Below are 18,862 nucleotides of genomic sequence, written 5' to 3'. Positions count from 1 at the left end.
AAGAATAAAAAAAAAGCTAAGAACACATTATTGAAATTTTAAACATCTTGAATGTTGAAATGTCAGTTAGGTTTCCTGACAAATAATGTTCACTCTCCTTTTAGATTTCTTAGTGGCTTTTAAGCTGCAAAATGCTCCGATATGTTCAGCGGGTAGTTGCTAACTTGGCCTGGCTGCTGTTCAGCACTGGACAGGTAGCATACAGTAGGTTTTTGGAGCTTTTTAGCTGAAAGCAGATGCCTGCTGTGGTCATAGACGATGCTATTAGAGAGGTTAGCCTGGACCCAAACTCTTAAGTTGGGGGCTTCAAAACCAAAACAGTAAATGGTAGCATACCTCAAACAACTGTAGAGGGGAATTACTGAGCTAGATGACAGTTCTCTGTGGTTTCATCACTACAGGTGACACTTTCATGTGTACAACGTGATCCACTGTTAGTGTAAGGATACTTAACATAGCAACTTTAGTATTAATGGTACTTACTACTTAATGGTACTTAATTAGAGAAATGTTGGCTAGCTTTCAAAATGTGTTTTTTCCCCTACACTTTTTAAACACAATGTTTGCCCCCCCAAAATAAACAATGGTTCACTTTGCAAGATCATGCAATACTTGCAAAAATATTGCAACATCAGTTTTTTTTCCCTCTCTTATGTCCCTTCCCAGGCTCCGTAGTTAATCTGCTGTGCAGCATATTGGTTTGAATCTAGAAATAACCAGTTCATATCATACACTGCACTTTTAAGCTGGAAAATGCATTAACCATTATAGCCTTCCAGCCATCTTGGAAATAACTTATGCGTTTAGCTAGCAGTCTTTCAGAAGCTTCCTGTCCTCCCCTCTGCTTTTATTATACCCTCCCTCAGGCCCCCACCCCAACTTACCCTGAGCACCCGCAGAGTTAACGAGTCAGCACCCAGTGAATCCTCAAAAGGCAAAAGAGGAGACAATGAAAGCTCACACTTTAAACACAGGGTTCCGCTTCTCTGGTCAGGCACAGCAGGGGTGGGGCATGCACGGGAGACAGGAAGTCAAGTTGTGGGAGTCTGCAGCTCTTTAGGAATACAAAACGATCACTGAGCCTGAAGACAGGATGGCACTGTCTCTCCTCAAGAAAACGAGTGCTTTCACAGACAGGAGGGCCTGCAGCTTCTGCTCTGTGCAGATGCCTTAACATGCAAGGGATGAGGGGTGACTGCACCTGACAGGGCTGAGCTTGGTTCTCAGTTCTCATGGGGAAAAATGTGGAAGGCTGCGATTGTGAATTATTTTTCAGAATAGAGAATGGAGCTCAAAGATTTCGAAGAGAAAATAAAAAAATAGAAAAATAAATATATGTAAAATAGTGACTGTTGAAAGACTAATAAATGTTTCAGACCTCACGGGTGAGCTATGAACACCACATTATAAACTTCCACTTTTTACTGTTAAAACCATGACAGGATAGGTCCAATTAGAAACCTGCAGTACTTTTTATTTGAAGGTGCCCACTATCTTTGCTCAGTATTAGCAACCAAGTTCAATTTTGAATCCTGGGAGCAGTTTGTGTAAAATACTCTAATTGGTCATTCGGTAGAATTAAGGAGCTTTCAACTGCATCTCACAGCTTTCTTTGTCAAAGCTATTTTGCATTTAAATGCTTTTGTGTCATGTCTTTCCATTTTCCATGGGGTCACTAGTTGTGCTTAATATTTTTTTTTTTTTAGCATCTAGGGAGCACAGTGCTTGTGCAAAGTTGGTGCCATTTATTTAGAGGAAATCAATAAATATGATGACTCTAGGCTTCAGGCAATTGTTGACACTGGCAGGTGAAGTTAAGATTTTCTGCAAAATCAAACATTAACTTAGTAAAAACAAGAAGAACAGAAAAAAGACATGCGAATATACTGTAAGGTCTTAGAGCTGATTTGTCTCACTGCAAAATATTTACAGACAAATAAACCATGACAGGAATATAATTTATAAAATGTCAAAGTACTTCACAAAAAGAATTTGATGAAATTATAAAAAGGCATGCAGGAGAGCAGAGGGTTTTTTTCTGGATGTATTAGATTGCACTTGTTACAAGAAAATCATGTTTGATGTAAAGTACATGACACTGAAAGTCCACAAGTTCCATCTAATGTGGGCCATCTGCTCTTTGGTGTTGCACTGTGAAATGTTAATCCTTCAGTGTTGGCCAAAGACAACTTCCTGTCAGATTGCTGTCAGGTACACTTGGGTCTCCAAGATTTCAGTGGTCTGACAGCTGCTCTCTCTCTCTCTGTCTCTCTTAACCTTTTAAGGACAGCCTGCCAAGTCCAGGCAGTGGCCCTCTGTTCCTGGAGAAGCCAGTCTTGTTTGGTTTTTCTGCACTAGGGGCCACATCCGCCAGAGTGGAATTTGAGGATGAACCAGTTTGTTTTCACGATAGCACACCACACTGCAGTGGAAGACTCAGTGTGGAGGAGTGACTTATTCAATTCCTGGAGGATGCATAAATATTTGCTTGACTTGCTCCAGTTCTGATTTAGCAGGAGCTCTTTTCCTCCAAGCTCTTGAGTATTCATTTAAAACACTTATTTCTGGTTTATACTATCTGACATGGATGTAAATATAGTGAGAGGTCCCTGAAAGTACAGAGTTAATTTGTTTGATATATAAGTCCTTATTACTTCCATCATCACTGGTCCAGCTGTCTTGATGTTCTCACGTTGTCAAGCTAAAATGCTGAGTGAGACATTTAAGCTGTCTCCATTATGGCTTCCAATATATAGTTGATGTTATAAATTAATAATCCTGACTGTGGTCAGGACTGTCCACTGGTGGTGTTGACAGCGACTGTTGATAACTAAGTGACTGTCTTCACCCCAGTAGGAATCTGCTGTGCTGGGAGCGATGATTTTATAGTGTACAAATTGCCCATCACTACTTTTTCAGGTTCTCCTCCAGATCATGGTAATGTGCATGCTGACTTACTGGTATCCCCAAATTGGATTTATTTTTTTTTATTGCATCATGATCCCTTGTTACAGGAACTGTCTCAGTATTACGCACTGTGTATTGTATTCACATTCCAGCCAGAAGGAGTCATACTTTAGTTGGAGACTGTATTAATGTTTCAGCTGAAGGAGGGCTATGGAAAGTAGCATGTGTTTGTTTCTTTATCATTGTTTTAAGAGGGTTCATGGCTGTTCATGACATTGTCTTTTCAGAATATATGTGAATACCAATGCCATGCTAATCAATTTATAAATATAGGATCACTGTTGCCAAACAGCTTCACTTCACTTCAGCGAGTGCCATTTAGCACGAGTCAATACCAAAACAGGAAGTCAATACCGTCACTACCTCCCTATTCCCCACTTTCCATCACTCCACCACTTCCTGGGAGTATAGACAGCACGCACACCAACACACACACTTTCCCTAAAGCACATGATAGACACACGTATACACTCTGTAACTTATAAACGCCCCCTTTCCCTGAGTCTAGTGGAAATGCTTTTAACAGCTGCCTTTAGAATAAAGTTCTGCTACATCCCTGTACACTCCCCAGAGAGTTCCCCCTCCATGAGGCTGTGAATGTAATGAGGGCATCCGGTCCCCTAGTGGGGGCCCTGGCTCACACAGAAAATGGAATAGCCAGATAAGACTTTCTGCTGGTCAGACCATGAGAGGAGTCAGAGGGAAGGCATGCGCATAATTAGCACCAAAGAAGAAGAAGACTTGGAAAAACACAATTTCAAAGTATTGCTAGTGCAAATGTATTGTTATTCCCTCACAGTAGCTGTTCTCTATAAATATGTTCTTGACTGTTTGGCCAGTAAACAGCACAAAATGTCAATTACAATGTCTCTTAAGCCTGAGGTGATGTTTAAAATAGCTAGTTTTCTATGAGCAACTCTCCAAAGCTTTAAAGATATTAAGTTTACTATCGTATAAATCAAAGAAAAGCAACAAATCTTCCCATAAAAGGCTGCATATTTAAAGCTGAATAAATTATATGAGCTCAGCTATTCAGATTTACCTTACTGAACCTATAAGTTTCATTCACTTCAAGTGCAGCTGATCCTCTTTGGGGCCTATAAGTTCATGCAGCATAAAACAAACATAATGCAGCTCTAGGCCCAGAACAGGTCAGCGGTGAGATAACATGGCTATTTTATTTTTAACAATATGAAATCTATAAAGAATGAGTTTTATTTTGGTCTCTATCTGTTTTAAACAACAATTTAATAGGTTCCTACAAAATGTTTCACAATAAAGTAAGTACAAGCAATCTAATTTTAGGTTTGATAGAAGTTCTGTTAAAAATCAAGGAAAAGGTGCATTTCTCATCTTCATATTGGTTTGAGTTTGTGAATATATTTGCATTATAATATACAGGTCTGTTACAGCCTAACCAGTTTTCCTTCTCTGTTACGAGCACGACACTATAGGCCAAGTTTCTACTGTAAACACTTCGTCAGCCAAATGTGGAAGCGGATAGCGTTTCCCGGTGTAATAACACGGTCGGTGCCCACGAATGAACAACACGAAATGAATTATTTTACATCTGTGGAGCGGATAAAGGCGAGCTCGGCCTGTTTCGCAACAGCTCAGCACAGCCGCTGGAGAGGAACTGACAGTGATGCAACGGGAGCAATAATGCGCCAGAAATCGATACAATATTTCCGCTCTGCATTCAGGTCCATTTCGCAACAAATCCACCATTGCGCACTGCCATCGCCACTCGCTGCGGTGCGCACACGCAGTGAGCAGGGACAAAATAGCCTGCATCCAGGTAGGGCCGAGACATTTTGGGCAGTTTAACACAGAAAGGAGTAAAGTGTAAACTCGGTTCCTAAGGCCTACCTGTTCTTCCTCCGCCGATAATGTGGCTGCCATGGTCCCCGTCAGGTCTCCGATTACCTTTTACCGAGACGCGTCCTTTTCATGAAGTGGAAGATGACGGAGATGTCTGTGTGTCTGTCCCTCGTGTAAAAAACGGGGTTCAGGGGTTGTCCCTCTCGCTCAAACTTGAAGGCATCAGAAACGCTGCAGTTTGAGCGAAATGTTTCTTTTCTCTTTAAAGTGCAGAACACGCAGGCCAGTCAGCCTGAATCTGCTTTCCAAAGCAGAGAGAAAGACGCTAATGTTGTGTTCGATTTCACCGAGAAGGGGGAAAAAAACCCAGCAGGGCAACAGTCGAGCAGCTAGACGAGGCTTCGGCTGAATGACAGACAAGGTTCAGACCATGATAAGCAGCTCATCCACCGAACCTTACACAGATCTGCGGACTGCAACTGCCCGCGGACTCCTCCATGCCATGAATTGCAAGTTTTTAGCTCTGAACGTCGCCTTTATGTTGTGTGTGTGAGAGAGAGAGAGAGACACGCACACAGCCCTGAACAGTGAGAGATTGGAAGCTTTTCTTTCTGCACGTTCCTCTACCCCCTGGTGGTAAATACCAGAAAATGACAAAAGCTCACTGACCTCCGCCTTCATTCATAAAAATAAGAAGCTAAACAGGAAAATCAAGAGTTTGTGTGTGGGTTTGCATCTGGAGGCCCTTGAAGGACTCTGAAAGACAGGAGCCTCCTGGGAATCTGAATGGTGTATGTAGAGTTTTACATTGGGAAACTATTTTCAAATGCATCCTCTGCACTTTGAGTTTGACATGTTGGGAAACATATTTCCTTTTTTGCCAAGGTTTAGCTGAGAAGCATAAATATAAAGAAACAGCTGTAGCCTATATTAGAGATATACTGTGCTGTTTTGTGCACATCTTTGCATTAGCTCTACCGTAGGTGTAGTCTACAGTATCGACAGACAATTATTGAATATTACTAATGTATGAAATCAAGTGAGAGGAAATAACTAATAATAGGAGCAGGCCCTCTTGCTGGCAAGAATAACAATTTAATTAGTGAAACTCTCAACTCATACACCCCCCACACTACATTATAAACCAGTACACTTTACAGGAATTGCATGACATCATAGGAAATAGAAATTACCCATGCAATAAAGTCACTGTAATATGACCCATAGACACACTGCAGGTCTCCCTCCAAATATTACAGGCTGCTGATTTACAGTATTTCAGCAGGGAGATTAGTTCAAGTGCAGTCAGGAGATTGCATTTCCTGCAGGATTATTGATGTGTTACCTTGATGTGTTTTTAATGGGACTGTAAAACTAATGTGATGCAAAACGAAGTTGGAGTGTGTGAGAGGATGGAAAGATTTCTTGATGTTGTGTTAAGCTTCTGGAGATAAAGAAGGGAGGTCTTTTTGAGACAGGTAAGCTAGTGTTTCTCAGACTGGGTACATTCATTTGCTGTTTGTTTGTTTTGTTTTCCCCACAAAAAACAAAATCCCACAATAGGTGAAGTGTAAATAATGAGGCGTGAGAAACTGGCTTGAAAACCAAAGGGAAAAGGGAGTGGACAACAATAGACTTCCTGTGAAACCAGCTGACATCAAGTCATTGGGGAAAATGTGATTGGTAAACCCTGCCCATGTAATGTCAGCCCCAGCAAAGAAAAAGTTTTTGAGTACATTAAACATTTACTAGATGAAAGTCTGGCTGAACTCACTGCACTGCTCAGTGAAAGCTGGAGAGGGAGGTATTTCATTTCTACAAAGGTCAGTTTACTCCATGTCCACCGTGTAGAGGCCTCTGGGTTAACATGATCCCCTCAGGAGCCCATATATAAACTCTAAAAGAATTAATATTCATGCAAATGCTGTATGAATAACACATTTATCTGGATTTTTATTAGAATCCCAGATGTACTGATCAAAACATTGCAGACCATATTATATATGGTGGGATTTGAAGCCTGGTTCTGATGTTGTTTTTTTAAGAGTAAACATTTTTAAATGTGGCTGTTATTCTGCAAAATTACACTTAAAATATATTAACGTTATTTGCTTTTTTTGCCAAGAGTTAGATGAGTAGATTAATAAGACTCTCACATCTCTATGTTAAATAGGAGGCTCCACCCAGCAGCTTGTTATTTTAGGCCTGCAAATGGGGAAATAACAAACCACAAGGTGACAAACTGCTGCCAAAGAGCAGCTCTAAAGCTCAGTATTTAACATGTTGTGTCTTGTTTGTTTGAATTGTACCAAAACTTATTTGTAATCCATAAAATCACAACATTTTCTAGAAGTATCGATTAAACAAATGAGATATAACGTGTTAATTTGGGAACTTTAGAGGTGCTGGGGCAGACTCTCCTGCGTGCCAGGCTGTGTCACTCATTCAGACTATCCTCTGCAGTAGCATCATATTTATCAAACATAAATGTGGCATCGGTGTTGTCAGCTCACTCTTGGCGAGAAAGCAAGTAAAAATATTTCCCGCATTAAACTATTTACTAAAATATTTTTTGAAACATTTAAATAATCATGTTTTGTTGACAAGACCAGTATCTTTACAGGGGGTTCAGTGGTTTAACTGGGGATTTTAATTTGACCTCGGTTTTAGTTCAATCCTGGCTGCAGCCTGTGGTTCCACAAACCAGCATGCATCTTTTTTCATTTCAGACGTTAATACTGAGAACTTGGGTCAACCATGGGGATTAAACAGCCTGTGTCTGAGAGTGTCAGGTGCAAAACAAGTCTGCTTCCCTCCCTAGAAGTCTTGTGGCAAGGTTTTCATAGAGCTCACAGAGGCCTGCAGTAAGCAACACTGTATGCGTGAGTATGTGTATGTGTGGGAAAGTGCTGTGTAAAGTGTTACTGACAGGTGCTCAGTTCCTGGAAAGTGATCGGTGCTGCTGACTAATAGCACAATTCTTGCAGTAACCACATGCCTGATTCTGCAGGCCTCACGTCTCTCGGTTTAGACATGACTGAATGCAAAAGAAAAAACATCTGATTGTAGTCGATAAACTGCTTTCATCACACATCTTGTGAATACCATTTGGACGCTCGTCCACCAGAAATCTGGTGTTTGCGGGGTGGCTGTGGCTCAGGAGGTAGAGCGGGTCGTTTCCTAACTGGAGGATTAGCGGTTTGATTCCCAGCTTGTCCAGTCAACATGTCGAGGTGTCCTTGAGCAAGACACTAAAAACCCCCAGTTGCTCCCGGTGATGTCACCGGTGTGTGAGTGCTTGGGAGAGCGAATGGGTGAATGGCCGAATAATGTGAAAGCGCTTTGAGTGTGCTGTAAAAGCATGGAAAGGCGCTATACAAGTATAAGACCATTTTGACCACTGCTGCAGTGAGACAATAAGAGATTGTTACTAAAATCATGTGGAAATGTTGCTCATGTTGTGTTTTCTAGTTTGAACATGGTCTATCACGAGACACATCATGCTGTTACCGTGCTACATAACATTGTTTTCATTGTCTATATTTAGTTAGAAATGAAATGCCACCAAAAAGCCAAAAAAACCCCTTATCGATTATTGTTATAGATTGTGAGTCACTGATGTTTGGTGCTGAATTATTATATGTGGAGACAGGTTTTGTAATTGTGGTGTATGTTTCCCAGAATGAGTTAGAAAAATCTCCACAGAAAGGTTGTGAACCTATTACTTTCACCTGCTGGTGTTCCCTGTAGGTGGTGATACCATCGCAAGAGCAAGAAAAGGAGGAAATAAGTGGGTTTTTTTCCAGTGCTGAAAAAGTGACTAGTGGCACAAACACAAGGCACAACATGTCTTTTAACTGCATGATATAGCCACATCATTTTTTCTGTTGTTCCAGTGAAGTACATGGTCAAACACAAAGCCTTGTACTGTGTAGCTTAAAAGTTAAAGTCCATTGATAATGTGTCCTGAAATGTGGTCTTCTAATCTGTCTGAGACACAAAATATTTCTTGAAATGAAGAACTAAATGTTAAAATACTCTAAATTTAAACAAGACTACAGCCAGCGAGCTGGCAGCTCTTTGAGGTTGTACTTTGGAGCAGTGTTGCTTTGAGCTAAATGTTCATGTCAGCATGATTTATGGTCGCACTGGCAATGCTAAATGAAGATAGTAAGCAGGTGTGTTTACCATTTTCACCATCTTAGTTTAGCAATTTTAATATAATTTGAAGGGAGCATGGTGGTGCAGTGATTAGCGCTGTCACCTCACAGCCAGAAGGTTCCGGGTTTGAGCCCCGGCGGACCCGAGGAACTTTACCTAAGAACATGGAAGCAAAAGGAAAATTGGGTTACCTTCCTTCCTAAGATATTATAAAATACTTCATACAGCCAAGATCTAGTAACCTAAGGTAATGATATTTGGTGTTCTTTCTCATAGGATGTGATGGCATAGGCCATTGAAACCAAGTTCACAACCTCAGACACTTCACTGTTGTCTTTTCCTGTTGACAGTTTCCACTCAGCTCTTCACAGTCACGCAAACAGCGCCAGTGGTACACAGAGGGGCGGAGAAGCTCGTGAATTCTGCTGATGTGCACTGGTATCAGCAGTATTAGTCACAGCTTATTATACACTGGAACACCAGCTACTTGCAGTTATGTTGACAGATCATGTAGTCAGATATAAGGTGTGTGTATGGCAGAGTCTTAGATTTGACCTTTTCTCATCTTAACTCTGTTATTCAGTGGCTTCATAAATGATTCAGAGCCCTTCACTGTTTGCACACCTTACTGTGTTGCATATTTAATTTTAAATGGATACATTACCATTTAACCCATCGATCTTAACTCAATGACTCTCGATAAGAGTAAAACATGTTTTAGACATTTTTTTGCTAATTTTTAAAAAACCAAAACTTGAAATATCTAATTTCCCAAAGTATGCAGACCCTTAGTGAAGTACTTTGTAGAAGCCCCTTTGGCTGCAATTACATTTCAAGTCTTCTTGGGTGAGCCTGTAAAAGCTCTGGATACCTGAATTTGGGCAGTTTATCCCATTCTTCCCGCTGGTGTCTGCGAACGGTAATCTTCAGGTCTGTCCACAGATGCTCTGTGGGATTAAGACTGGGCTCTGACTGGGTCATTCAGGGACAGATTTGCCCTGAAGCCACTCCAGTATTGTCTTGTCTACAGAGCACTTGAAGCTCTGGTCACCTCCCTTGCCAAGGCCCTTCTTGCCCAGAAGAGTGCTGGTGGTTCAACACTTCTTCAATTTTCATTGAGGCTAGTGTTCACCTCGAAACACTCCAAGCTTTAGAAATGGTTTTATAGCCTTGCCAACATTTTATTAGGAGGTCTACAGAGTTCACGGTTTGGTTTTTGTCCTGCAGTGAATTGTGAGACCTTATACGCAGCAGCATGCTTCTCTAATTTAGTTTGCAACAGGAGGACTCTAGTCAAGTTCTAGATATGTCCCAAAGGAAATAAAGCAAACAGGATGCACCTGGCCACAGACTGCAGTGCCATAACAAAGAGTCTGAATACCTTTATAAATGAGAGCATTTAGTTTTTGATGTTTCATAAATTTGCAGAAAATACTAAAAACGTTTTTGTCATGATTAGTTTCATCATTTTAAATGTAAATCTACAACAATACAGTTTGCAAAGATAAAATGAGTCTGAAGTCTACATTGGTTCAGATTCATCACAAAACCAACAGTATTTCACATGTACCTGAAACCTAACTACTTATAAAAGACTTAAGTGTAACATGTACATTCCCTAAACTTTATATTTTTGAGAATGGGTTCATACCTTTAATTGCGTCTATAAAACAAATGGTGAGAAACTATCAGAATCCAATTAAATGAGGATGTCACAAAGTCTTTCTGTTAGTAAGTGAAAATAAAAATCTCTCTTCTAGAAAACTGATTTGATTTTAAAATACTTCAGACTTTTCAACAAAAATCCCCAAATTCAACAACCCACAGGAACACAGTGAACAGAATGGTAGTTCATTAAAAAAAAAAACTTTTATTTAGAAACGTACACTTTAAAATACCTTCTCAGCAATCTTAGATTTAACATGAAATTGTAAAAGGCCATGACGCTCCTGCTGTTCAGTATGATCTCAATTCACAGGGTCTGACCAGTCAGCAACACCTCACCATCCAAAACTCTCCATTAGTGTTGCTCCAACTGGTGTACTGGTCAAACATCCTGCATTTTTTGATGTGTAGGTGTCAGTGAAAGCTATGGAAAACCTGCAAAGGACTTGCAACAGTAAAGATCTGTTTTAAGTGCAAACAATTCCAGAGCAGCAAAATATCTTAACTTTGCAGTATGTGTCACAAAAGTCACCTTTCATCTCTTCTTTTGTTATCGCACATGGCTCCTTATTCTCAAGGAAACTAATGGTTTCCAAGTCCTGCAGCGGGTACTGTAGATGTAAATGGAAGATGAAAGTTTTTAGTCAAAGTAGAACCATATATAGAGCATAGCTCCACTAATCTGCACTCTGAGGGCATCCTGAGCACTGCTGGATTACAATTAGCCATGCTTTGCTATTGGTCAGATCTGCACAGCCATTCAGTACACACTCTAAAGAGCCATATAAGTGGGCCACCACCACTCAGAAACACTGCATCTCATTAAGCCTCCTGCTCAGATATCCATGTGTGCTTCTCTTAACGGCTTTTGCTTCAAGAAGTTCGGAGAGTCCCCAGTGTCCCCACTCAGCGTGGACAAGTACTCTAACTCATAGCCTCCGCTGCTGTTGGCTGGGCGAACATCACTTGAGGTTTTTTTGTGTTCCCGGATCTGCTGCAGCTGGTGGCTGGCATACACAGGCTTGGTGGTGAGGGGTCCCATGGGAACCTCTATTCCCAAGATGTCAGTGACCATGTAGGGCCGAAGCCAGCCCACCAGAGGGGTGGTGCCCGGAGTGTAGTGGGTCTGCCGGTGGTAGAAAAGGAGACCATCTACCTGCAGCCCGAAATTCAGAATGAAATCAGTCACAAAAAGAAAATAATTTCCTTGAAAAAAGGTTGTGATGCATTTCTAGCACTTATCTGACTCTAACACTACTTGTAGTGTGCACAACAGCAGAGTGGGGTGTTTGCAGAAAACAGCTGAGGGTCTGAAGACCTGTTCTTACACTGAAGCTGTACTCAGCTGCCAGGGCTTTGTGAATCGATGCTTCTGTGCAGTCGGTGGTTTGGAGGCTCACAAACCGGAACTGTTGGACCAGACAACCGCGCTGTTAGTTCCAAACACAATTTGTCTTCTTGTCAAATGTGAGAATTTTCTTTCCAGTGGTGAGCCTTATTTAGCTCCTGCTGGGCCGTGCCACACACACAAGTATGCATGATTAAGAGGTGGACCCTGAACTCAAAGTTTACTCAGGATTCCTCAAAGCACTATAATCTTTGCGTGCAGTAAGAACAATTAGTCCTAAAATGGTAATGTGGGTCTGCCTTTAATTTCCTTTTTTTCATTTTCCCCCTGAGGAGTTTGAGGTTCAAGTTCTGGACTTTATTTATCCCATATGATAGGAAGTAAGGTGCAGGAAGGCATAAAACACAACAAACACAAAGTGCAGAAAACCTGTGGTTCAATAAACATGTTACAGTGTCTCAAGCATCATTTCTAAGTACAGAAAACTGAAGTGCAAAGGTTCTGTTCCTGGTGCTGGTACTCACTGGGTTGCGTTTGGTGATCTCTGATAGGCTTTCTGTTTCATGAACTTTGGACTGAAGCCAGTAGAAACGAAATTCGGTCTGTTGATGAGAAAGCAAGCACTCTAAGAAAAACTCCTATTTCAAGTCCCAAACCAATGAGATGGGCAAAAAAAATGCACATCTGTGGCCCAGACTTTGCCACTTAAGCAATTAGACAAGTCTTACTGGGCAGTCGTAGACCGGGTGGCCTCTCCAGCACATGACGTCCAGGATGTAGTACGTTCTGTCCACTTCACTGTAAATGCAGTCCAGGATTGTGTAGTCTGCATGTGGCAATTTACATACATAGAGAATTCTGTTGTATGAAACGCCTTCAAAATAACTCATAATCTTACTCTTACTAAATAAATGAAAAGCAATAAAATATGTTCACTATCACATAGCACAAAATGCACGACATTTGCAGGATGCCTGATAGATTATGGAGCTCTATGAAATCACTTGTAGGCCCTGTATGATGTTTTAGAACAAAAACTGAACCTTGTTCACAAATCACACACACACAAAAAAGGAAAACTACTTAGTGGTGACAATATTAACTATTTACTAGTTGTTTTAGTTAGATCTCTAATTCAGATTTTGATGTCCAGTTTTCCTCATATTTAGTTTCAAGACTCTAAACATGTGCCCTGTGATAGACTGGCGACCTGTCCTGCCTCTCGCCCTGTGTCAGCTGGGACTGGCTCCAGCCCCCCTGTGACCCTATTCAGGAATGAGTGGTATAGATAATGGATGGACTGTAAAAGTGTCTTCACTCATAATTACATTTGGAAACTCTGGGCTCTCCAATAGAATTTAAAAATAAAGTTCTACAACTTTGTACAAAGCTTGGGTGGAATTTAATCAGTTTAAAAGCATTGTCTATGATTATTACTGTATTGTACAAAGCCAGAAGCTAGAATTTTAAAACTGACATAAATGGCAGGTGAATGGCAGCCAAACAGGAGGGCCTGTTGTTGGTAAAACACCTTTTTGTGTTCTTAAAAGTTCAATTTTTTTTGTGGGCTCAAGATACAACAGGCCCATCTACCTTTTCCCATGGCAGAGTTGTGTCGGTTCCCACCGGGCAGCAGGGAAGGGAACCGGTTCACACAGTAGCCGCTTTTAGTGTACGCTGCAGTGGAACCCTTAAAAAAACATAAAACAGAAAGTCAGAAATAGAGATGATACATCAGAATGTTAGCTAGTCTCCACAGCAGGCTTCAGTCAATTTAGCTTTTATACTGAGTTTGAAATATATTGTGTATGTATTTCTGTTGTCGATTACAAAAAAAGGGCCAGAAACGAAGAGAGAACATTGGATAATTTGATGTCTTCTCTTTACCATACTGAGGTATTGATGATCTGGCTAAATCTGCACAGAAAATACTCAAATATATTGGCAATAATCACATAAAATAATCAAAATGAGATTCCACTATTATCAAATACATCAGAAAAAAGTGTTCACCTTTGTAAACCCAAAGTGTAATGACTCACTGTGCATGTTTTTATTTATAATTTACTTGATATCATGAATATAAAGAACTGAATTTAGTAAAATAATAACAAAATGATCCTACTAAAAGTATCAAGGACTCCTGAATTATTGCCCAGGCCTAACTGAACTACATCGTAATTTATGTATATGTTCTAATTGGGGGGGGGCACTGGCATCGGCGTTAGTGACACACAGCTCCCACAGAGCTACACAGGAACGTAGGAGAGATAAAAAGCTAAACATGTCACCCTGACTAACGTCTGACAAATCAGTGAGAAAGCTCAGATCAAACATGTCTCATTCAGTTTTCCTCAAGCACCAGAAACCAAAGAACCTTCAGCTCTCACTTTGTAAAGAGCGTTGGTGTTTCACAGGTCTGAAATAATGAATAAGAACCATGAGAGGTGCAGTCATTATGATATGATACATCGTTACATCACAGGGTATGGAATGTCAGTGGCACCGTTACAACAAAGGCTTGTGTGTGCAAAGAGTGGAAAGCTGTGGTCTGTAGCCAGTGTGACAGGACAGCCATGTTCTACCAGTTACCAGTAATCACTTCTTGAGAAGCATCAAGCTTTCAGTACTCAGAAACCACAACACTCACACAATGTAATGTAAAACAGAAAAACGTGGTCGTGATGACGTGATGATACAAGAAAGTCAGTTTTCACAAGTTACTGACAACTAATCTCACTTATTCTAATTTATATCTTGAAAATACTGTCAAGGCTCTTGAGGTTTAAAGAGAGGACTGTCCATCTGGGGTGTGTTTTATTAAACTGACAGGTTTCTCATGATTCAGTACAGAGCTCTGTTGACAGCCACTCACCTGTCTCCATTTAACTTCACCCTGGCTCCAATCTGTCTCCCAAATTTAGATTTTCTGTTTCCAACAACTCATAAGATGGTGCCAGGTGTAAATCCATGCTCCCGGCTTTCTGTAAATTACAGGTTCCCATTTTTTGCATAGCAAGCAGTTTCTATTTTCATAAAACTGCAGGTGGGGCGGTTCAGGAAACACAACCAAAATATAAAAATCAAATATTTGGATAACAAATATGATAGCATTGGGATGGAGCAGCACCTGTCGAAACTCAATGCCAGAGGAGAGAGTCTCTTGGCGGGGTCTCCCAGAATGCCCCTCTGGGCAGGTATATAGTTTGGACTTGGTAGGACTTGTTCAGTGTGTGTTCTGTTACTGTGTGTGTATGACAATGAAAGACAAGCTCTGGTCTCCTGACCATTCTTCCCAGCTGGCGTTACAATATTAACGCACACATACACAGAGTAGTTAATCTCTGCTAAATCAACTCTCAAGCTCTTTCTCAAGCTGTTGTTGTTATTTACTCATATTAGCAATACAGCAATACCAACACAGCACAGACAGATCAAGTTGCTAAGTAGGTGATGGACCGATTACCTTGTGTACTGATGACCTACTTCAGTTCAAAATCAGTAGCATGCTGCTGTCAGCTTGACAGAGATGAGGAAAGTTGCAGCACAGACTGTGCCAACGTCAAGGGCATTTTTCTGATCTGCCAATCCATTTTCAGCATAAATGTTTTATAAAGCTTTCTAGTTGTTATTCAGCTTTTACACCCAAGTGTATCGTTTCCTTGCAGCCCCATTTGGAAATCATTGCTACAGACACTACAGCTTAAGATCTGATACGCATGGTCTTTTAGCTAATGTACTTCAGTGAAGAAAATTAGTAAAATATTACACAACTAAAAGCTTTCACGTTCCTATTTTCACCAAGAGCTGGCGATCCGTCTCTTTTTTGATGATCCCGTTTCATCCCGTTCTTGTAAGCGTGTCTGGCTGTATACTGTATGGAGCTTTTGATAAAGCCGGTTCACATAGTGACTGCACATCTTATGATTGACATGGTTCACAAATCAACATCTTTACAGTGTTCAGATTTACACCTGTCTCCGTTGCAGTTTTTCCTGTTCTCACACATTAATTTTGTGTTGAGCTGCTCAGACAAAATGGCTCACGTTCCTCATCTTCCCTATCAAAACAATGATTCAGCTAAGCTGTGACAGTGCATTCGAATTAGATTAGATCCTAACTGCTGTTGTCAAGTTGATCAAATTTGGAACCTGGTAAGACTTTCAGTAAGTTGGAAGATGACACATCAAAATCAGCAGAGATGGAAATTAATTCAAAAGCTGATTAAAAGAAACTCACAAAATCTCTTAACTGACACTAATGCATATGACCTATTATCAACACGGTGCCTTATAATAATTATCTTTCCTTTTTGAATGATTGAATTTTACTGCAGGAGCAGTGACAGGTCCCTACCTTGGAGGCAACAATGAGAGACCTTTTCCCCACCGGGCAGACCACCATTAACCAATCAGTGACCAGTTCTGGTGGCACATCCACCAGCCACTCTGACAGCATGAGCTGCGGGGGAAGAGGAAGAGCTTTGTTCTTAAACAGCATTTTAATAACATCAATGGTTGTATCAGAGAGTCCAAAAATGATAATGGAAAACTCTGCTGGCATTCAGCAAGAATGTACAAACCTGAGTTAGATTTATTTCAAGGCCTAGTGGCAAACAGCAATTCTAGAAATTAGCAGCCCTCTGCTGGACAAAATGGAGAATGCAGCAAAAAAGGTACCAGTACATGAGTAATCTGCTGTCCTTCACACATAGTCATAATACAAAGCCTGACCTGGTTTGCATAATGTTTTGGCAGTTTCCTCCTCTCAATCTCCATTCCCTCTTCTCCTGTGTTGCCATCTTGCTCCTGTCCCTCCTCCTGTTTCTCCATGTCCTCCCCATCGCTGTCTGCCCCCGTCCAGTCCCCGTTAGCCAGACGCCGTGCATGGTTGACATAGTTCAATCTTTTGCTGAGATTTAGAGTATAATGCAAAAAAAAGGCTCATTCAAACACTTTTGCTGTGACATCATATTAAAATGGAAAACATCCGTACAGTTTAGGAACACAGAGCTTACCAGTCACTCACAACATAAACACATGCACTGAAATGGCAGCCTCCTGAACTGAAACCATATAATCAAAGCGATCAAGATCTAAGATATTTTATTGTCAATTCACTAAACTCAAAACCATGTGCAAACAGTGACAGTAGTGCAAATAATAAGAAGAAGATTGTCAGGTGGTCAGCATCACCAGGGGCATTGGTGATGAGATGCATAATAGCTTATGAAATGTACATGGACAGCAGTGCAAATGACCAACAGCAGCAGATACGACATTAAAAAACAGTCAGCAACAGATTTACATATAATATAACAAAATGTCATTATATTTAAGAGCTTTGTAGAACTGAGCATTATTGTGGCTGCAGTGTAGATGACAGGTGTACTAGTTGTTAGTGTGCAGCTGGAAACACTACAAAGCAGATGTGAAGGGCCATGAAAAAGGTCTCCAGTGCATTTTGTAAATGCAGTGGTTATCACCACTTATCAATAGATAGAAATCCAGCCTGTTGTATTATTATTTTATATCTCAAATAAATAAATATATGATAATCATGGAAACTGAGTACAATGTAGCAAAACATGCACCATTTGGACTAGACAAACACTAAATATTTAAGACATTTACCTTTTCTGCAACTCAAGGAAATGCCGCCGTCGCTCACTCTGCTCCAGCACACTGTACTTGCTCTTGTACTGAGCCAGTCGAGGGTGGGGGGCTGCTGTACTGTTGGGCTCCTTGGACACAGCAAAGCTGGCCGAGAGGGCTTGGGTCAGGTCATCCATGGGGGTTCTGCAAATCAATACAAAACAATGGTTATATAAGCTTATTATGCCCCTATTTCTGAAACAGCCCCCTCCTTCATGGAAACTGCTGGGAGTGCTGTTCTGATTGACATTTGCATAGGGCTGACGAACTGTTGAATTATTAGTGCCAAAGATAATTCATAATCTTTGAAAGCTGCTTGCAGGATTTACTGTAGAACTGCTTGCTAGATCACCTGTAACCTACTCAGAAGAACGATGTGCAAGCATGTGAGGCAACGCTGTACCGACCATTTTACTACAAGTATTCTATATTCTGGCAGTTCAGTCTTTTGCCAGTTAACATCTGTTTGACATTTGCATGCTGGCACTCATGTTCATGTTTGTGTGCAAGTCCAACGTGCTCTGACTCGCAGAGACCTTATATAACGTTGACTGTTGGACAAGACGTGCCACACACATCACCAAAATGTTCGCACAGGTAGCTAATACACACAGACGACAAACATCTTCTCAAACGGGTGACTAACCTCATCTAGTAGGGATTTAATAGGAGTCCTTAACATGACAAATGGGGACGATTGTTCTATCCTGTCAGTTATCATTAGCTACCTACCATCACAGCTAGCATCATGCTAAACTTCTAGCATACTGTGGGGCGGTTAGCAAAACCGATTCTACAGTGTTAATTTCTACTAGTTAACATAAATTGTCAGATCCAAATTAACCACTGGACAGGAGGTTTCTGCATATAATATTAAATAAGTTAGAGAGCTAGACTACCTTGGAGACTGAAGGGAGGCCGCTACTGCTGAAACGTCACGATGATGTCACATCCTTCCACTGGCGATATTTAGTTGGCCAACAAACAACAGCAAACTATCCCGGAGTTTTCACGTCACACAAATACCGGTACACAAAAGGATGTAGTAATAAGAGGGAGGGTGGAAATAGGTACCCAACAAAAAATATTTGTACATTGTTAAATAGAATTCTTTACAAACACATTTCAAATTGAAAATGATATTATTATAAGGATATATTGTAATGTTATTCTTTAAAACTATTTGTTAAGAATATACAGTAAGTATACATACCTTTAAAATAGCAGATTTCACAAAAAATCAGTT

At 40.7% G+C, this 18,862-nt stretch overlaps 2 protein-coding genes across 3 annotated transcripts in view; both read right to left on the bottom strand.

Moving 5' to 3' along the window:
* ptpn9a (protein tyrosine phosphatase non-receptor type 9a) overlaps positions 1 to 5,301 on the bottom strand; it is a 19,210-nt gene extending 13,909 nt beyond the window's left edge. The window contains exon 1 of the mRNA XM_020622820.1: positions 4,837 to 5,301. Within this exon, the coding sequence (XP_020478476.1) occupies positions 4,837 to 4,869 (33 nt within the window). The 5' untranslated portion in view covers positions 4,870 to 5,301. The remainder of the gene's footprint in view (positions 1 to 4,836) is intronic.
* Positions 5,302 to 10,803: 5,502 nt separating this feature from the next.
* snupn (snurportin 1) lies at positions 10,804 to 18,656 on the bottom strand. Of its 2 annotated transcripts, none has more exons than XM_020622845.1 (9): positions 18,263 to 18,503; positions 17,596 to 17,760; positions 16,696 to 16,873; positions 16,319 to 16,423; positions 13,556 to 13,652; positions 12,691 to 12,788; positions 12,487 to 12,564; positions 11,943 to 12,023; positions 10,804 to 11,770 (listed from the first exon to the last, which is right to left on the bottom strand). In XM_020622845.1, the coding sequence occupies exons 1-9, from the start codon at positions 18,265 to 18,267 to the stop codon at positions 11,450 to 11,452; spliced, it is 1,128 nt and encodes a 375-aa protein (XP_020478501.1). In that variant the 5' UTR covers positions 18,268 to 18,503; the 3' UTR covers positions 10,804 to 11,449. The 2 variants fall into 2 exon arrangements, with proteins under 2 accessions (XP_020478501.1, XP_020478510.1); XM_020622854.1 differs by lacking the exon at positions 18,263 to 18,503 and adding an exon at positions 18,516 to 18,656 and having other exon boundaries at positions 10,805 to 11,770.
* Between the last annotated feature and the right edge of the window lie 206 nt (positions 18,657 to 18,862).

Source organism: Monopterus albus, unplaced genomic scaffold, assembly GCF_001952655.1.
Source record: "Monopterus albus unplaced genomic scaffold, M_albus_1.0 scaffold7.1, whole genome shotgun sequence".
Lineage (NCBI taxonomy): Eukaryota > Metazoa > Chordata > Actinopteri > Synbranchiformes > Synbranchidae > Monopterus > Monopterus albus.
The sequence above is the reverse complement of the archived record's forward strand: the minus strand, read 5'-3'. Positions and strand labels throughout refer to the sequence as shown.